At 43.5% G+C, this 19,071-nt stretch overlaps 1 protein-coding gene across 1 annotated transcript in view; it reads left to right on the top strand.

Annotated features, from left to right (window-relative positions):
- The window catches only part of HEMGN (hemogen), a 44,526-nt gene that overhangs the window by 17,172 nt on the left and 8,283 nt on the right, over positions 1 to 19,071 (top strand). Inside the window, exon 3 of the mRNA XM_081102986.1 lies at positions 17,988 to 18,110. Coding sequence (XP_080959112.1) covers positions 17,988 to 18,110 — 123 coding nt within the window. The remainder of the gene's footprint in view (positions 1 to 17,987; positions 18,111 to 19,071) is intronic.

Genomic DNA, 19,071 nt, shown 5'->3' with positions numbered 1-19,071 from the left:
GATGAGAGAGGAAATCAATAACTAGGAAACAGAAGCAGTGTTGGAAGCTAGCCAATTAGTACATCAAACTCGAGGGAGTAGGCAAGACAGAGACAGGCAAGGGTCACAAGGAGAATGAAGCAAAGAATGAGCATGTGGAACAGAATCTGGGCATGCTCAGTGGGCTCCAGAGCTGTGCTGTCCAATATGGTATCCACTAGCTACAGGTAGCTAATTAAATTTAATAAAAAATAAGTAAAAACATCAGTGCCTCAGTCACATAGCCACATTTCAAGTATTCAATAGCCACATGTGACTAATGGCTACCATATTGGATAGAACATTTGTATCACTGAAGAAAGCTCTATTGGACAGTTCTGCTCTAGAGCATTCTAGATGTATTTCTAGAAAAGGACAAACCAGGCAGGTTATCATTTTAGTGTACTTATTTTTCCTTTGCTTTCCTTCAAGGCCCAGCTCAAACACCCAATTCTGAGAATTCGCCCCATGGTGGGTTTGTAATTATACGCTGTTGGCAACAGAGCATTCTGAGCTCTGCAGTTCTTAGTGATAATGTTTGGATCTAGAGAGCACTTAGTATGGAGATCCCAGCACAGCTATTTATCAATCATTAACCACAATGTGGTCCTTTTTCTGTCTGGGGAAGGCATCCTCCTTGATAAAGCAATTAACTTTGGGGCTAAGATGTAGGGCAGCGGGGAAGGATAGGGGAGCACTGGCCCAGCCGGCCACACTGGCTGAATTCATCTTTGTAACTATAGAAATAAAAGCTTTTGACCTCCTGTCCACATACATTGCATAGGCCATCTTGGCCAGGCAGTCAAGAAGTTGAACTCAAGGTCTGATTTGCTTGATTTAAGATATCTTGTCATCTTACCTATGGGCCCTCACTAAATTTTCAGTCTGCCTCTTTCTCTTTTAATTTCCTGTGCCAGAAGCTCTTAGAATTTCTCATAATAAGACCTATCAGTTCTACCTTCTAAATCTCTCTAGAATCTGTCCCTTTAGTCAATACTTCAGTTAATTTATCTTCCCTCCTTTCCCACACAGACCCCACACTGCCACCTAAATGCTCTAAGAACCTTGCCTGACCATGACCTCTTCCTTACAGCCCTTCAGTGGCTGCCATGACATCATAAAGGCCTGGTCTTGGGCCCCCAACTACCTTTCTGGTTTCAGGTCTTTCCACCCTGATATGTAGCACATGCTCCAGCCTGTCCATTACTCAGAACTGAGGTGCCCATTCACATCTCTGAGCCTTTGCATTTACAGTTCCCCCTGTCTGAAATGCCACCCCCCTCACATACACACTTTATTTCCCCTGGGAATTTCTATGCCCATTAAGGTTCCATTTAAATTTCCTCTCCTGAGAAGCCTATCCTGAACCCTCAAACAGACTTCAGTGATCCATCAGCTGTGCCCAAACACTGCAGACTTTGGTCATAACGCATCCTGTGTATGACACACGAGTCTGTTTCTCCCACTGAACTGTGAGGTCTCAAGGGCAGGCAGCAGTCTGACTCATCTCTTACCCCAGTTGGAAGCACAGTGCCTGACTCATAATAAACACTTGCTAAAGGCCCGTTAGCATGAACAACAATCTTTGCCATTATGAGGTTCTACTGTGACCAAAACTGAAAACTATGAGGATCCTGTGTGGTTTGCTGCCACCGTGGTCCTTGGGTCCACCCACGCTGACAGAGGCCTATGGACAAGTGGCCCTGCCTGGTATTTGAGGATGTAGGGAAAAGCAAGAGGCCTGCAGCTGTTCCCACTGAAAGCCTCACTGTACACTGGCTGCTCCCCCAGCAGACGCTGTGACCAGCACAAACCTATTCCTTGTTTTGTGTGTGTGTGTGTGTGTGTGTGTGTGTGTGTGTGTGAAAAAACAGAACTGACCGCTTTGGAGAATGCTCTTGTAGAGACCCGTCTGTGGGTAGCTCTATGGAGAGAATTACAAGCAAGAAGGAGAAACCTCTTAGTAGACTGGAGTGGGATGAAACATTACTATGCTTGTACGGCTGGTGAGGGAATGTAGAAGCTAATAGCAACATTTTTTGTGTTTTAAAAGTATACCATGCCTATGGTAACCAAGACACTTCTATCTCTATCTTCTTTAGCCTGTTCTCCACCCTGTGGATTAGACATGACAGAGCTGGGGTTGTTATTTATAGATAAGGAAATGAATATTGGGAGAGGTGAAGTGACTTGCCCAAGGTCATATTTTGAGCACAGGCTCATAGAAATGAAGCAACTTTCCCAGGGTCATGAAGTAGTAAGACCTATATCATATTGGGGTTACTTTTAAAATTTCTGTTGGCTTTTCTTTAACAAAATGTTTAAAATCAGAAACATTTTCTAGCAAATTGAGTCTGTAAGGGGCTTTCAGGTATCTCTTGGGAAATTTGACTAGATGACATTAAACTACGAAATTCTGCCACACCGGTTTGGCTCAGTGGATAGAGCATCTGCCTGCGGACTGAAAGGTCCCAGGTTCGATTCCGGTCAAGGGCACGTACGTTGGTTGCGGGCACATCCCCAGTAGGAGATGTGCAGGAGGCGGCTGGTCGATGTTTCTCTCTCATCGATGTTTCTAACTCTCTATCCCTCTCCCTTTCTCTCTGTAAAAAATCAATAAAATATATTTTAAAAAAAATAAAATAAAATAAACTACGAAATTCTATGAAACTTAGTGTTTACTGTGTCCCTGGCTCATGTAACTCCATGAAGTATAATTATCAGCTTCCGCAGGTAATTTCCAAAACAAATAGCTCTTTCTCCCAGCTCAGCATCTGTCTGACACCAAAAAGTCTCCAGGCCATTCCTTACTTATCCCATCACCTAGTCATCAATCTGTTCTTTCGACTCCTACTCCCTACAACATGGCAGCTCTATTACTTGGTCAGTTGTTCATTTCCTCTGTCAAAGATAACTAGGATTTAGAGCTAGAGGCATAATTTCTCTATAAGTCTAGAAAGCAGAACTGTCATCATGTATTATTGAGATCTTAATTTAATTCCCACTAAAGGGGAATTAAATTGACTAGATTAGTGAAGGTTCACTCTGTTTGTCCCTCCTCAGAGAAATGACTAAATCCAGTTGGGTGCCATATTTGGTAGTAGGAAATGGAATAGACTTTTCCATAGGTCAGGGTAGGCGTGTAATTTTCTAGAAAGGAAAATGTCTGCCTTGGTTAGAATGACCAAGTTATTTAAGTTTACTCTGACAAGAGTCTCCCTAGCCTCCTTGCCCATCTGAACTGGGAAAAACAGGAGATAATAGGTGCTCTGTGAAAATAGATACCCTACCTATCTTCTGATCCAAGAGTCCAGGTTCTATCCACTAACCACACACTCTTCAGGGTGGTAGTTGCGCTTATTAATGTTTCCTGAGAAGTGAAGTGCAGTGTCTAATTTTAATGATAAAGTCTGTATCAGTAATAACAGATAGCATCCTATTTGGACATCCTATCAAGAAGTCCAAGGCCCTTAAGATTGAAGAATTATGGGTAGTTCTGGGTATTGTTGGCAGTCATTGAGGATGGCTAGTCTGTCTGGGTTTGTTTTAGTTTCTCTTCTTGATTATCAAGAACATGCTGAGACTTAAATGTTAGAATAAGGTGTGCTTTTGCTGGTGGGGGGCGGGGCTTATTACAAAGTGCTAGACCAGGCCTGCCCCCTTCTTTTTTCCCGGTGGAGCATCAGTCTTTGCTACGTGACTCCCACAGAGGGGTCTGTCACGGCTGAGCCAGGCAAGCTTCCTTGAAATGAGATGAGAGCACTAACAATAAATGGTGACAATGCAGAACATAAAAAAGCACAAAGGAAGTCTTCATCCTCACGTAGAACTTGCCCAGCATATATGCTGATGAAATCAGGTCTGAGCACATCCTGAGCTCCATCTGTTAAAGGTGCTCACCGCCACTTAGGAGAATGCCAGGCAAAAAAGACCTGGCAATACATTTTCTGCCTGCTAAAGTGACTAAATTTCCTTCCCTCCCCAACCTGGCTAAAAATACAACCACAGTATCACACACACACACACACACACACACACACACACACACACACACAAAAGCCTACCATTTGTTGAACAGATTGTGACAGAATGTCAATTAGCTGTGTTTGGTATGCAAACATCCCCAGTGCTAACTCACCCAGAGGAGGACTTGGAGGGGGAACACAGAGTGTCAGAGAAATAGGGAGCAAGTAGGCTGCCTCCAGGGGGTGGTGGTGGGGGGTGGCGGGTGGGGGAGATGGGGGGAAGGCTAGAGCCAAAACTTACCACCTAGTTGACAGATGAGAGTGGTGCAGTTGCCATTGACATCCACTTAGTGGCAGCAGTTTCAGCCAGAGGCACCTCTAACTTGATTGGTTCAGGCGATGACTGTATACCTTGTGCCAGGGGCTCCGGCAGGCACTGTGGTGCTGAACCATGTGAAGGTTGCAATTCCTCAGCAGTGGTCTCTTTCAGGCAGGAAATAATCTAGGTTATTCTAACTTTAAATTCCAAGTCAAGGGGATAAAATCTGCTGGAAACAGGGAGTTGAAGTTTCCAAATGTTACTAAAGCATCATTAGGTTTTAGTACATATTCTATGCTAGAGTAGCTAAAACTCCAATCGGTGAAGAAATAGCAAAAGTAGGATGGGCCAGTGTTCAACTAGAGATGACACTGAGAGTAGCTGATATGAATAATAGTGGGTCCATGACAGGCCAGGTCTTTTGCTCTGTCCTTTCTGAATTATAAACCACCCACGTCAAAGGGCAGTTTGCTTTTAGGATAGATTTGGACATGACCTAGAATTCACTGATTCATTACATAGGTCTGCATTTCCCAAAATATGGTATGCATTCTACTTGGGGAAGTGCAGATAATTGTACATAAAAGATCTTATATTTTAACTAGAGGCACGATTCATACACTGATGGGGTCCCTCGACCTGGCCTGTGGGGATCGGGCCAAAACCTGTGGGGATTGGGACATCCCCCGAGGGATCCTGGATTGCGAGAGGGCGGTTCTCAGGTGATGCACCCCAGAATTGGGCTCCCTCCTCTCTGGTTCTGGGTGCATCACCCAAGAACCACAGCTGCCAAGTAACCGCAGCTCTGCAGCTCCTGCGTTGAGCATCTGCACCCTGGTGGTCAGTGTGCATCATAGCTACCAGTTGGAGCGTGTGCCCCCTAGTGGTCATTGTGCATCATAGCTACCAGTCAGATGGTCAAATGGTCGCTTAGGCTTTTATATATAACTAGAGGCCCGGTGCACAGAAATTTGTGCACTGGGGGGGGGAGGGGGGGTCCCTCAGCCTGGCCTGTGCCTTCTCCCAGTCTGGGACCCCTTGAGAGATAATGACCTGCTGGCTTAGGCCTGCTCCCGGGTGGCAGAGGGCAGGCCCAATCCCTAGGTGCAGCCCCTGGTCGGGCTCAGAGCAGGGCCGATTGGGGAGTTGGGGCGCTGCCCCCTGTCATGCACAGAGCAGGGCGGATTGGGAGGTTGCGATGCCACCCTCAGTCACGCTCAGGGTAGGGCCGATTGGGGGATTGGGGCACCGCCCCCTGTTACACTCAAGGCAGGGTCGATGGGGAGGTTGTGGCGCCACCCCCTGTCAGGCACAGAGCAGGGTCAGTCGGGGTTTGGGCACTGCCCCCTGTCACGCACAGAGCAGGGTCGATCAGGGGGTTGAGGAGCTCCCCCCAGTCACTCACAGAGTAGGGCCGATAGGGGAGTTGGGGCACTGCACCCTGTCACACTCAGGGCAGGGCTGATGGGGAGGTTATGGCTCTACCCTGTCACACACAGAGCAGGGCCTGTGGGGTGGGGGGATTGGGGCGCCGCACCCTGTCACACACAGAGCCGCAGGGCGATCAGGGGGCTGGGGAGCTCCCCCCTATCAGGCACAGAGCAGAGCTGATCAGGGGGTTGGGGCGCCTTCTCCTGTCACGAACAGAGCAGGGCGGATAGGGAGGTTGTGGCCCCGCCCCCTGTCACACACAGAGCCGCAGGGTGATCAGGGGGTTTGGGCGCTGCCCCCTGTCACATTGATCCCAGTGCCGGGAGGCCTTGCGGCTCCGCTGATCCCGGTGCTGGGAGGCATATTACCCTTTTACTATATAGGATAGAGGCCTGGTGCATGGGTGGGGGCCGGCTGGTTTGCCCTGAAGGGTGTCCTGGATCAGGGTGGGGGTCCCGCTTGGGTGCCTGGCCAGCCTGGGTGAGGGGCTGATGGCTGTTTGCAGCTGGTCACACCCCCTTCAGGGTGGGGGTCCCCACTGGTGCTCCTGGCCAGCCAGGGTGAGGGGCTGAGGGCTGTTTTCAGGCTGGCAGGTGACTGAAGCTCCCAACCGCTCCTTTTTTTCTTTTTTTTTTTATTCTGGGCCAGCTTTAGCTCTGAGGCTTGGCTCCAGCTCTGAGGCCTCCGCTGCTGAAAGCAGGTATCTGGTTTGTTTGGGTTCTATAATTGAAACACTGTTTCAACTCCAGCTCAGATCCCGTCTGGCTGAAAGCAGGTTTCTGGGGTTTTGTTTAGCTTCTATATTTGTAACAATGTTTCAAACTGCAAGCTCAGAGCCCAGCAGCAGCAGGTCGGGAAGGTTGGCTTCCTCTGTCACTGAAGCAAGCAAGCCTCATGTTCGCTTCAAGCTGCCTGGCTGCCGGCCGCCATCTTGGCTGGCAGTTAATTTGCATATCGCCCTGATTAGCCAATGGGAAGGGTAGCAGAGGTACAGCTAATTACCATGTTTCTCTTTTATTAGATAGGACTAGAGGCCTGGTGCACGACATTCATGCACTGGAGGTGGGGGTTCCCCTCAGCCCAGCCTGCGCCCTGTAGCAGTCTGGGAGCCCTCGGGGGATGTCTGACTGACGGCTTAGGCCCACGTGGTGAGCAGGCCTAAGCCACAGTCGGACATCCTTAGCACTGGTATGGAGGGCTGCTGCTGTGCTCACCAGCCGTCAGCCGGGCTTGTGGCTGAGTGGTGCTTCCCCTGTGGGAACGCACTGACCACCAGGGGCAACTCCTGCATTGAGCATCTGCCCCCTGGTGGTCATTGTGCATCATAGCAACCAGTTGTTCTGCCGTTTGGTCGATTTGCATATTACCCTTTTATTATATAGGATAGATAGTTCAATATTTATTTTACTGTGCCTTAAAAGAAATTGTCTTACCACAAACCTGTCATTTCACAGGTGATATTGTTGGCTTTCCATTTATGATGGTGATATGAAATTTCCATTTAAAATACTTTTGGTAAAAATAAACTTATTTGAAAAAATATTAATAATAATACAGAAGGTATTTATTATAAGAATATGGCAAAAATCACAAACATGGGATGTAAATAATTGGAAAGTTTGGGAAATACTTCCTTAAGCTAGGAATGAGGTAGACTGACTTGTAGTCAGAAGAGTTTAGAACACCAGATAGGTGAAGGGAAAATGGTAGAACTCCGAGAGGATCTAGATTCCAGCTCCAACTGGCGTTACACTTGTGTAAGAGCAGCCTCTCTTTGGATCTCCATTTTTCCATACCGATGAAATAACTCTGATGCCTTGTCTAGTTTTATTATTTAGTGGTCCTATTTCACTTACTATTATTGAGATATGAACAATCATAATAACAAACCAGTGTATTAAGATCTGCTGTGTGCTGGATGCTTTCCATAGCCATCATTCTTTTTTGTTGTTGTTGTTGAAAAGTATTACATACGTCTCCCTTTCTCCCCCGTTGGCCCCCTACAAACTGCCCCCACCCCTCTCCCCAGGCCCTGACCTCCCCATTGTCTGTCCATAGGCCATGCATATATGTATACATACTTGGTTGATTATCTCCCACTCAGCCACCCTCCCCCTCCTTCCCTCCGAGATTCCGCACTCTTCCATGCTTCCATGTCTCTTGATCCACAGTTTATCAGTTTATTTTATTACTTAGATTTCACATATGAGTGAGATCATGTGATACTTATCTTTCTCTGACTGACTTATTTCACTTACCATGATACTCTCCAGGTCCCTCCATGATGTCTCAAAGGGTAAGAAACTCTATTTTTTACTGCTGCATAGTATTCCATGGTATAAATGTACCACAGCTCATCTACTGATGGGCACTTGGGCTGTTTCCAGAGCTTAGCTATTGTAAATTGTGCTGCTATGAGCATAAGGGTGCATACATTCTTTCTGATGGGTGTTTAGGGTTTCTTAGGATATATTCCTAGAAGTAGGATCACTGGGTCAAATGGCAGTACCATATTTAATTTCTTGAGGAAATTCCATAATGGCTGCACCAGTCTGCATTCCCACCAGAAGTGTACTAAGGTTCCTTTTCCTCCATATTCCCACCAGCACTTGTCATTTGTTGATTTGTTGACGGTAGCCATTCTGACAGGTGTTAGGTGATACCTCATTGTCATTTCAATTTCCATCTCTCTGATGATCAGTGATTTTGAGCATTTTTTCATACATAGTCATCATTCTTAATTCGCATAATAGTCATGAAAAGTAGGTGTTATGCTGTCCATTCTATGTGAGAGACATGAGGCTGGAATTTTAAGTAACTTGCTTAAGGTCACACAGAACCTGATTTGAATGAACTTAGATCTGACTCCAGAGCCTGTGTTCGTTTCCTCTTAGCCTTGCTGTGTCTCAGTAGTTAATTCCTATTCACCCTTCAAAACTGCTCAAGATCATCTATTCCAGAAAGACTTGTTTGACCCCCATCTCTCCATTTTGGTTAGATGTTCCTCCTCTGTGTTCCCTTAATTTTCTCTGTATGCTGGTTTGTTTGTTTTTATATTTGCCTTTGTATCTATAGAACCCTGCATAGTTTGGAACACAGAGTAGGTAGTCAACAAATTGCAGAAAAAAGAAGAGCGTGAAAGAGAGGGAAAAAGGGAAGAAAGGAGGGAGAAGGGATTGGAAAGGATAATATATTACTACCTTATTTCATTAAATATGAAAGAAGTAGAATTAGAGGTAGGAGAGGAAAGTAGTTCAAGCATATGGCCCACTCTCTGGATGGGCAGACACCAGGGAAGAGCACCAAACAGCCAGGAGGTGTGAATAAAGGTATTGGGGTGTTAGAAAAAGTAAAGGCCAAGTAGGGTGGGAAGCAGCACCATTGAGCATATATATATGCTCTTCATTTTCCTAACTCTACTTATTGACATTCTAAGTAGACTCATTCTAAGGCAGTTATGAATAAAGAGAATTATAGCCCTTATCTTTCCACTTCTATGGCAGCAGAATGAAGTACTTCACCTCTACTCTCAGAACATTTGAAAATATTGATATTAAAATCATCACACTGTATTGTATTCTATATTCACATTTACTTGTTGTCTATCATCCTCAATTAGACTGAGTACCTTGAAGGAAGGACTTCTGTTTAATTCTCCTCTATGGCTCCAATTCTTAGCAAAGGGTATGGCAAGAAATAAATGTTCTATAAAAGTTTGCTGAATAAATATTGTAGAAAAGATGTGTACACATGAACAATAAAATTTAAAAATGAAGTAATATTTGCCATACAAGAAGCTCAGATCAAGAATGCTCAGAAAACTATAAGGTAGGAAAAGGTAGTAAAACAGATAGTTAAATCTATGAACTTTAAAGTCAAACAGCCTCGGTTTTGAGCCCTAACTCTGGTACTTATGAGTCCATGTGACTTTGGGATGTAATCTAACTTCTTTAAGCAATAATTTCCTTATCAGTAAAATGGAGATAATATTAGTTGGAAGAACTAAATGAGATGATGCGGGTAAAATGTCAGGTACCCATTATGTGTTTGTAGGGTGGCTGACATATCATTAGCATCATCGTTATCATCATCAAAGGCTTTGTGATGGAGGCACTCACTCTCTGGATGGGCAGACACCAGGGAAGGGCACCAAACAGCCAGGAGGTGTGAATAAAGGTACTGGGGTGTTAGAAAAAGTCAAGGCCAAGTAGGGTGGGAAGCAGCACCACTGAGTTGGAATATTGGCTATTTTCAGAAATATTGGCTATTCTCTAACATTGGCTATGTTAGAGAATAGTAGGAAGTTGGCTTTAAATGCCAGTCTGAGAAATTTAGTCTTTTAAAGAACTATATATTTTTATTGATTTCAGAGAGGGAGAGAAAGGTAGAGATAGAGACATCAATGATGAGAGAGAATAATTGGTCCGCTGCCTCCTCCATACCCCCATTTGGGATCGAGCCCAAACCCAGGCATGTGCCCTGACCGGGAATAGAACTGTGATCTCCTGGTTCGTAGGTCGACACTCAACCACTGAGCACACCAGCCAGGTGAGAAATTTAGTCTTTATTCTTCCAGTTACACTGAGACTTTACAGGATCCTAAATAGGGTAGTGACCAGTTCAGAGCTAGCTATGGTGGGAATGTTCTGGTTGTTTGTACATGATGGCCTAGGGAGGTGAAGGGAGATGAAAGCAGACACACCACTTAGGAAGCTTTTTCAATATTTCCAATAAGAAATTGAGGTCCCGTCTCGGATGACGGCATGGGACAGGAAAGAGGGATGAGCATGTAGGACCCTGGGAAGAATGAACTCAAAGAACTGTATTCAACTGGATGTGAGGAGGCAGAGTCAAAGACAGTTCTGAAGGCTTGGAACCAGGTGACCGGGAGCATGGTGCACCTACTCTAGCACAAATAAAGCACAGAGGAGACTGGCTTTAGGGGAAGAGATATTTGCTTTTTGCTGTACTAATTTCGAGGTGCAGTGGGATATTCAGATGATGAATGATAACCAGAGTCCATTTAAATTGTGATCTTAGAACTCAGTTATTTATTTAGAATATATCTGCATAGAGGTGATAGCTAGAGGCGTGCCACAGTTGGATCGATGTCTAAGGAGGGTAGAGTATCAGAAGAAAAGCATCAGGTCATCCTCCTTGGGAAATACCTCCCACATCTAGAGGAATGAGAAAGAAGCCTGTGAATAGGCATGGGGAAGGAGGAGAGAGACAAAGAATACTCTACCATAGAAGCCGACGGCCGGAAGGTTTCAAGGAGGGTAGCCATGGTCAGAGGAGTCATGAGAGAGAACTGAGGAGACACCACTGGACTTGGCCTTTAGGAAACCATTGATGACTCATGAGAGAACAGTACGTGGAAGAAAAAACTAGAGTACAGATATGAAGGAATGAACGAGGTGTGGAAAGCCCTGGCCAGGTGGCTTAGTTGGTTGGAGTGTCATCCTGTACACCAAAAAGGTTGCAGGTTTGATCCCCAGTCGGGGTACGTATGGGAGGCATTTCTCTATCTATCTATCTATCTATCTATCTATCTATCTATCTATCTATCTATCAATCATCATCTATCTATCTATCTTTCTCCCTTCCTCTCTCTAAAATCAATAAACATATCCTGGGGTGAGGATTTTTTTTAAAAAGTGGTGTGGAAAAAAAGAGGCAGACTGAGAGTACGTTGTCAGTTCAGGAATGAAAGGATAAAGATGTGATGGAGGCTCAAGATGAGAGCCGATTGTTCTTCCCCAGAAAATGACCACTCACTAATGTTTATCTAGAGAAGCAAATGTGTCTACACATTAAGAAATAGAAAGTAGCTTTAGTGGAGGAGGCCAGAGGAAGGACTTTGGAACCAACTAGATTGGAAGTCAAGTTACAGCCATTCTGAAGTTGGAGAACATGTTATCTGTATGTGCACAGCAGCATCTGTTTTAGCAGAGACAGCCTCATTTATCATGCATCCACAGACAGAGAGAGGGAAACAAGAAACCCCTCTTCCCCACTTAGGAAAAACAGAGCTAGATGCAAACAAGAATTCAAACATTTTGAAAAACTTTTTTAGCAAAGAAGGAATACTAAGAGAAAGAAGTGTACAATCTCTTCCCCTTCTTGTCTTTTCCACCAGATGCACTCAAGAAAAATGCCCAGGTGCATCATTAGAACGTGCTAATAATACTATTAACACCATCCAAGTTTATGGCACTTCTACTATCTGCACAGTTCTTTTATTTTATAAAAAAAATCTCATGATCTTTTTTATTTTCACAGAATCCCTGTGAGGTATTAATTTTTACAAGTGAAGAAACAGGATCCGAAAGAACTGAGTGATTTTCCCCAAATTACACAGACCCCCTGGCTCTTTTTAGTACGTTTTCAAATACCATTCACCTGATCTTCACAGTGTAACACTCTAGGGATGACATCCAAAATGTAGCAGGACTCTGATCTCCCTGTTTTTGGGGCGCTATAATTTTATCAGTATAGCCGAAAACTACATTAGGTCTGGGGCACTTTTATCAGGTCATGTGTGTGACTTAAATAGTACCCAGTGCTCCCTTTTGAACCCCATTGTAAAGAGTCCTAGGACAGAAGTACTTAGCAATGTGCTTCCTCCCCTCCCACATCTTTTCTCCAGTTCAACCAGGCCTCTGAAATGCATGAGCAAGGCCTCAATACTTAAACCCCCTCTCTCCAGATGGGTCAGGAGGCAGGAAAGCAATCTCCCTCAATATCTGGTTTGGGCCAGTAGGAAGAAGGCCAGACTTAGAGGTTGGTGGTTCAGGTTCCAGGCTCAGACTACCAGTCTAGCTCTGTGACCTTAGTCAAATCACTCTATACTCTGAGCACCAGTGTCTTTTCTCTTTTTTAAGAGTTTAAGATGAACTGAAATAAATAAGTACAGTTTAGGGTGAAAGTGAGTTTATTAATGAAGCAGTGAGACAGGGAATGGGCTACTCCACAGACAAAACAGCCTGAGCACCAGGCTTGATCTGAAAAATGATAATAGCTATTTCCTAAGTCTACTGCAAGGATCCAGTAAAGCACTTAGAAAGTGGGTCCCTGTGCTGGGCTTAATTTTCTTCTGTAGCTGTCTTGAAATTCTTTTTTTTTTAATATATTTTATTGATTTTTCACAGAGAGGAAGGGAGAGAGATAGAAAGTTAGAAACATCGATGAGAGAGAAACATCGATCAGCTGCCTCCTGCACATCTCCCACTGGGGATGTGTCCGCAACCCAGGTACATGCCCTTGACCGGAATCGAACCCGGGACCTTTCAGTCCGCAGGCCGACGCTCTATCCACTGAGCCAAACCGGTTTCGGCTGTCTTGAAATTCTTAATTTTTGAAGGAGGAGCTCTGCATTTTCATTTTGCGCTGGCCCCTGTAGCTGGTCCTATCTATGTATGCCCTTGACCAAATAATTTAAAACCTCTCAGAGCTCTACAGTCTATAATGAATCGAATTAAATTGTTAGGACAATTATCAATCCTTCTTCTGCCTTTTAGCAAAATTTGACACAGTTGATCACTCCCTCTTTCTTGAAGCATTTTCCCACTTGGCTTCCAGGGCACTGCACTTCCCTGGTTTTCCTTTGCCTCACTGGCTGCTCCTTTGCTCCCTAATCAATTAGCACGTCCAGAGAAACTCCTAATCATCTCTTGCAAACATGCTCCTCCTAGTCTTTCTCATCTTTTCATGGTAACCCCATCCTTCCAGTTGCTCAGACCAAAACCCTTGTCATAGTTTTTTACTGCATCTCTCACTCCATGCCCAATTTGTATGCTGCTCCAGAATTGACCGCTTCACCACCATCATCACAGCCCAACTCTGGATTACTGCAAAACCTACCTCACCTCCCTGCTTCCACCTCCTCCCCTGTGCCCAGTGGTCTGTTCTCCGCACAGTTGCCAGAATAATCTTTTAAAAATATAAGCCAAGTCGCATCACTCCTCTGTTAAAAGCCATCCCATCACTATGCATCTCAGAGTAGAAATCCCCACAGGAGGTAGGAGCCGAGCCACCTCTGTGAACCCACCTCTTACCACTCCCTCACCTCAGGCCATTGGTCGGTGCCCCTCTGCCTAGAATGCCTTCCCAGATATCAGTCTGGATGGCCCCTCATCTTCAGTTCTACTCAACTGTCCCACATCGGTCAATCCATCCCTGATTACCTGATTTGCAACCACCATCAACCTTCTCCCTCATTCCTCATCCAGTCCTTCCCTGCTCACTTTTCTCCAAAGCATTCACCACCATCTGATATGTATCATATTTTCTTTATTTGCATATTGTTTATCTCTCCCCATTAGACTATAGGCTCTGTATGGACAGGACTTTGTCTCTTAACTGCTATATAACCAGCACATAGGATAGTGCCAGTGAATGATGGTAGAAAGTTCTGGAATAAAAAAAAAAAAAAAAAAAAAGAAGTTCTGGAATAGATGATGTTATTACTATCATTAGGTTACAGTTGCATCAGCCCCTCTGAGTGTATAAGGTACTTTCACAAGCTGTATGCCTAGGAAGCTAGTCCTGCATACAGGAGTGAGGCATTTATGGGGACTACTGTGAGCCAAGCCTCCCCACCAGACTCAACTGTGGAGATAGAAAGACAAGTCTAAGTTTTTGGCCTAGAGGGAGTTTTCATAAATTTATGCAAATAACTCTAGAACAAGGCAGCATTTGTTAAAAATATGCCTTTAATGCCTAACATCTCAGATTCTGCCAGTGATGCTGGAGTTTTCTAGAGAGAAGGGACAATGAACTATGGCTTGTAAACTTACTGTGTGGCTATTTCTGTCCCAGACTAGTTTCTACTCTGGCCTCCTTATCACACCAGAGACACCTTGCCTGACTTCCAATCTAGTTTGCTACAAAGTCCCTCCTCCACTAGCCCCCTCCACCCAATACTGTCCCCTAATTAACTGTTAACTGGAAACCCCTCCCACTTATAGTCCCTCCACATTCTGCTCCTAGATACTGGGAACAAGAGGCAGGGGTGGGATCAGCTTTGGAGGATTGCAGCAGAGAATAAAGAATCTAAATACGCCCTTACAATGAAGATGATTATCTCTACGAGCCTGCAGTACACAGAACTCAGAGACTACATCTCTTCATCTTTGTGGCTTGACAGCCTTGCCCAGTATGTGGTATAGAGTGGGCATTCAGTTATGTTTGCTGGATCGTTGACATGGGTGTTATAAGCTCCAAGTCAAGATAATCCTGTTTAAGAAGTACTTCCTCATCTTCTGTAAGGTGCCCCAGAGGTATTCTATAAGGTTATTTTACTGAGCTGTCATAAGAAACAACCATTAAGAATTAAAACATCTAAAAAATAACAATATTTAAAATGCAAGTTTAAATATAAAGTGACATTTTATAATTTCAAAGTTTCTTTTAATTTGCATTTGATTTCTTTAAGTCCTTTATCTGAAAATCCAAAAATAATCAAGAGATAGATTACAAAGCATGCCTTCCATTCCCTACAGGATTCCTCTGAATAGGGACTCCCTGAACTTACCTGAATTTTTAGATAGAGACTTGTGAGAAAGAATGAGGAACTGAGAAACTTAAAGCTAAAGCATTAAGATCTGCTAATTAAAAACCATGTTAAGTTTTGGCAGTGGTTTCTTGTGTGTGTTATGTAATTTTCAATACTTTTCAGTGTGTATGTTCACATCACACATACATTTTCATACCCAGGCAAGATCAAGCATAAGAAGATAGCCCATCTTATAATTAGTAAGAGGTGCTGTCAGCAATAAGCGAGAAAATTTGGGACAGGTAAATCCTTCCTTAGTTCTTGTTTCTTTGTAAATAAAGTAGGAGGAGGAACTAGATGGTTACAGGGGCCCTTCCAGTTCTAATGTGTTAAGAGTCTATGGAAGTATGGGCACCTATTCACATTATAGAGGATCTCTTTCAAATTTTCTGTTTCTTAAATGCCTTTAAACTATGACTTGGTTTCCCAAAATCTGGTTACTGTATTTTTATTATTAAGTAGAGACCCAGTGCACAAATTCGTGCATGGGAGGGGGCCAGCTGGCTGGGGGGGAGGGGCCGCAGGAGGTTGGCCAACCACAGTGTGTGTCATAGCAACTGGTCATTCCGGTCGATCCAGTTGTTCTGGTCATCTGGTCGCTTGGCTTTAGTATATATAGATAAAAGCAGCCAACGATTAAGCACATTCAACATGTCAGGCACATAAAATGCCTTACATTGATTATTTGTTTCAGTGATCACAATAACCTCATGAGGTAGATGATGAATTGTTCCCATGTGAGAGGTAAAGTGGCTCCATGACTAAGGTCACTGAATTAGGGGATGTGGCGACACTGGAATTTAAACTCTCATCAATTTAATTTATGACTCCAGGACACAATGTTAACCCAAGTCCCCCTGACTGGCTGCAGGTATCAGGTGTTCAGTGTTCCCTCCGTAGATGAACAGCTGTGGTTCTCTGTGCCTTTTGCCTCCACAAATGGGGTGACCAATTGGAGATGGGGTGATTCCCTCCACTTCAGCTTTATTTCTTTGACTTACCATGGTGATGTTTTCATTAGGAAATGCTTTTTTACTTTTCTGGATGAGTACCAGTGGGTTTCACTAGTTAGCTTGAGTCACTTGTGAATGATCGGGTTAGCAGAAAAGGGTTCAAATTTGCTTTGAATTCCTATTTTAGGTCTTTTTTTTAAATTTAAATTCTTTATTGTTTAAAGTATTACATATGCCTCCTTTTTCCCCCATTGACCTCTTCCAGCCCGCTCCCAGCCCCCCAGCACATGCCCTCACCCCCCTAGTGCCTGAGTCCATTGGTTATGCTTATCTGCATGCATACAAGTCCTTTGGTTGATCTCTTACCCACCCCTCCCCTGCCTTTCCTCTGAGGTTTGACAGTCTTTCGATGCTTCTCTTTTTTTTTATTTTTGTTTATCAGTTTGTGTTGTCCATTATATTCCACAAATGAGTGAGTCCATGTGATATTTATCTTTCTCCAACTGGCTTATTTTGCTTAGCATAATGCTCTCCAGGTCCATCCATGCTGTTGCAAATGGTAAGAGTTCCTTCTTTTTTACAGCAGCATAGTATTCCATTGTGTAGATGTACCACTGGTTTTTAATCCATTCATCTGCTGATGGCCACTTAGGCTGTTTCCAAATCTTAGCTATTGTAAATTGTGCTGCTATGAACATAGGGGTGCATATATCCTTTCTGATTGGTGTTTCTGATTTTTTAGGCTATATTCCTAGAAGTGGGATTACTGGGTCAAATGGGAGTTCCATTTTTAATTTTTTGAGGAAACTCTATACTAGTACTGTTCTCCACAGTGGCTGCACCAGTCTTTATTTCCACCAGCAGTGCAGGAGGATTCCTTTTTTTCCACATTCTTGCCAGCACTTGTCGTTTGTTGATTTGTTGATGATAGCCATTCTGACAGGTGTGAGATGGTACCTCATTGTCGTTTTGATTTGCATCTCTCAGATGATTAGTGACTTTGAGCATGTTTTCATATGTCTCTTGGCCTTCTGTATGTCCTCTTTCAAAAAGTATCTACTAGTATTTAGGTCCTTTGCCCATTTGTTGATTGAATTGTTTATCCTATTTTAGGTCTTTACGCCTATTATCTAAGTCTATTACAGCACATACAGCAAGACTTTATTTTACATTAATTTGCAACAGATTAAGGTAAAAAATGCCACATGGGAAAAACAATATAAGATTAATTTCACAAGCATATGGCACTCTGCATAATTTTCACATTTATTATTTTCACTTTCACAAAAACTGTGTGAGGTGCGCAAGTCAGGAATTATTTTTACCCACTTTGCAAATAAGGAAAGAGAGCCACAGAAAGGGGTGAGTGACTTGTTCTAGGACATGGATCTGGTTAAGTCCTAGACTAGTGTTCTTTCTATCTGTGCCACCCCCTCTGTAAAACAGAACGTCAGACTCAGGTACTTGTTGGCATACAGAACCAAGTGGCTGCTGTACCAGAGGCTGTGCCACGCCAGGCTGGGGCCTAGGGCTCCTGTATAACTAGCAACTGTGCTAGAGGGTGGGGACAGAGCAGCAGCCATGACCCCTACTCACACCTGTGCACTGTGATAAAGAAAGTAGAAGTAGCCAGCAGCTGTGGTCCAACCAGATAAAACTTTTAGGCGGGAAGTCAAGTGAAAAGTGAGTTTGTGTGTGTGTGTGTGTGTGTAAGCTGTTAATTGCTTTTGAAATTTTTAAAAAAGGCAGCTTGAGGAAGTCGGACCACATAGCAGGAAGGTATTGCAGCAAGATGGATTTGGGAAAGAACCAATCTCGTTTGACACTGCATCAGACACCTGATTCTCACCAAGAAAACTACGTTCCAGGTAATGAAAGAGGTTGTAGCTGTTGGGAAGAATTGGGGCTATGATTATTTTCCTCTTTTTTATGGATCTGGCAAAAAAGGGGCATGATTGAGTACATTCATATAACCATAGGTGGGAAGAAGGGTTGTATATCTTTATGAAGTGCCTTCTAGTGCTAGGATTCTAATAAGCTAGAGAAACACAAGGAAATAATAAGTAAATTATTAATAAGAAATACATTTAAATGAAAGATAGTGAAAATACCCAATATTGGATGGTTGTGGTTAAACAAGTACACATCCATATATATCTATGGTATGTAAATTTGGTATAACTTTTGGGACGCTTATAGCAATAGATAGCAGGAACTGTAGTTCTTATTCTTTTGGTTCACTAATTTTACTCATTGGGTCTATCCTAAAGCAGCATTTCTCAAAACGTTTTGCAGAATTTAGGCCTTGAGACAGTGCTTTTAAACGTTTTCATGCCTTGGGCCCCTTTGACATTTTGATGAACTCCTAGATTCCTACACTCTATCTTTTGGGGCTCCCAGTGCAAATTTGCTGTCACTCCACAGGTTCTAAGAAAGCCTACATCAAAGACCCATTTAATGTTTCTCAAACTTGGACAGCAACAGAACCTTTTTTTGATGATAACTTTAATATTCCAAAGAACGTGGAGAAATACCATCCTATAGAAAAAATCCAAAGGGAAAAAGAGAGTATATGCATGAGTGTGCTTATTATAGTTTGATTTACAATGGCAAAAAAATAACTGGCAACAACCTAAATGTTCAACACAAGTAGAATGACTGGGTAAATGAGAACCCATCAACCTGATTAAGTATCATGCAGTCATTAAAGTTATAATTATGAAGACCAGATCACGGAAAATGATCTGATATAATGTTTGGTTAATAAATGATAAAATTGTGGTATATTCTCATTACAATTTTGTGTAACATAGGAGCTAGATGGGTATG

Source organism: Myotis nattereri (genome assembly GCF_964212035.1).
Source record: "Myotis nattereri genome assembly, chromosome: 12".
NCBI lineage: Eukaryota > Metazoa > Chordata > Mammalia > Chiroptera > Vespertilionidae > Myotis > Myotis nattereri.
This window is presented reverse-complemented; position numbering and strand designations above follow the sequence as displayed.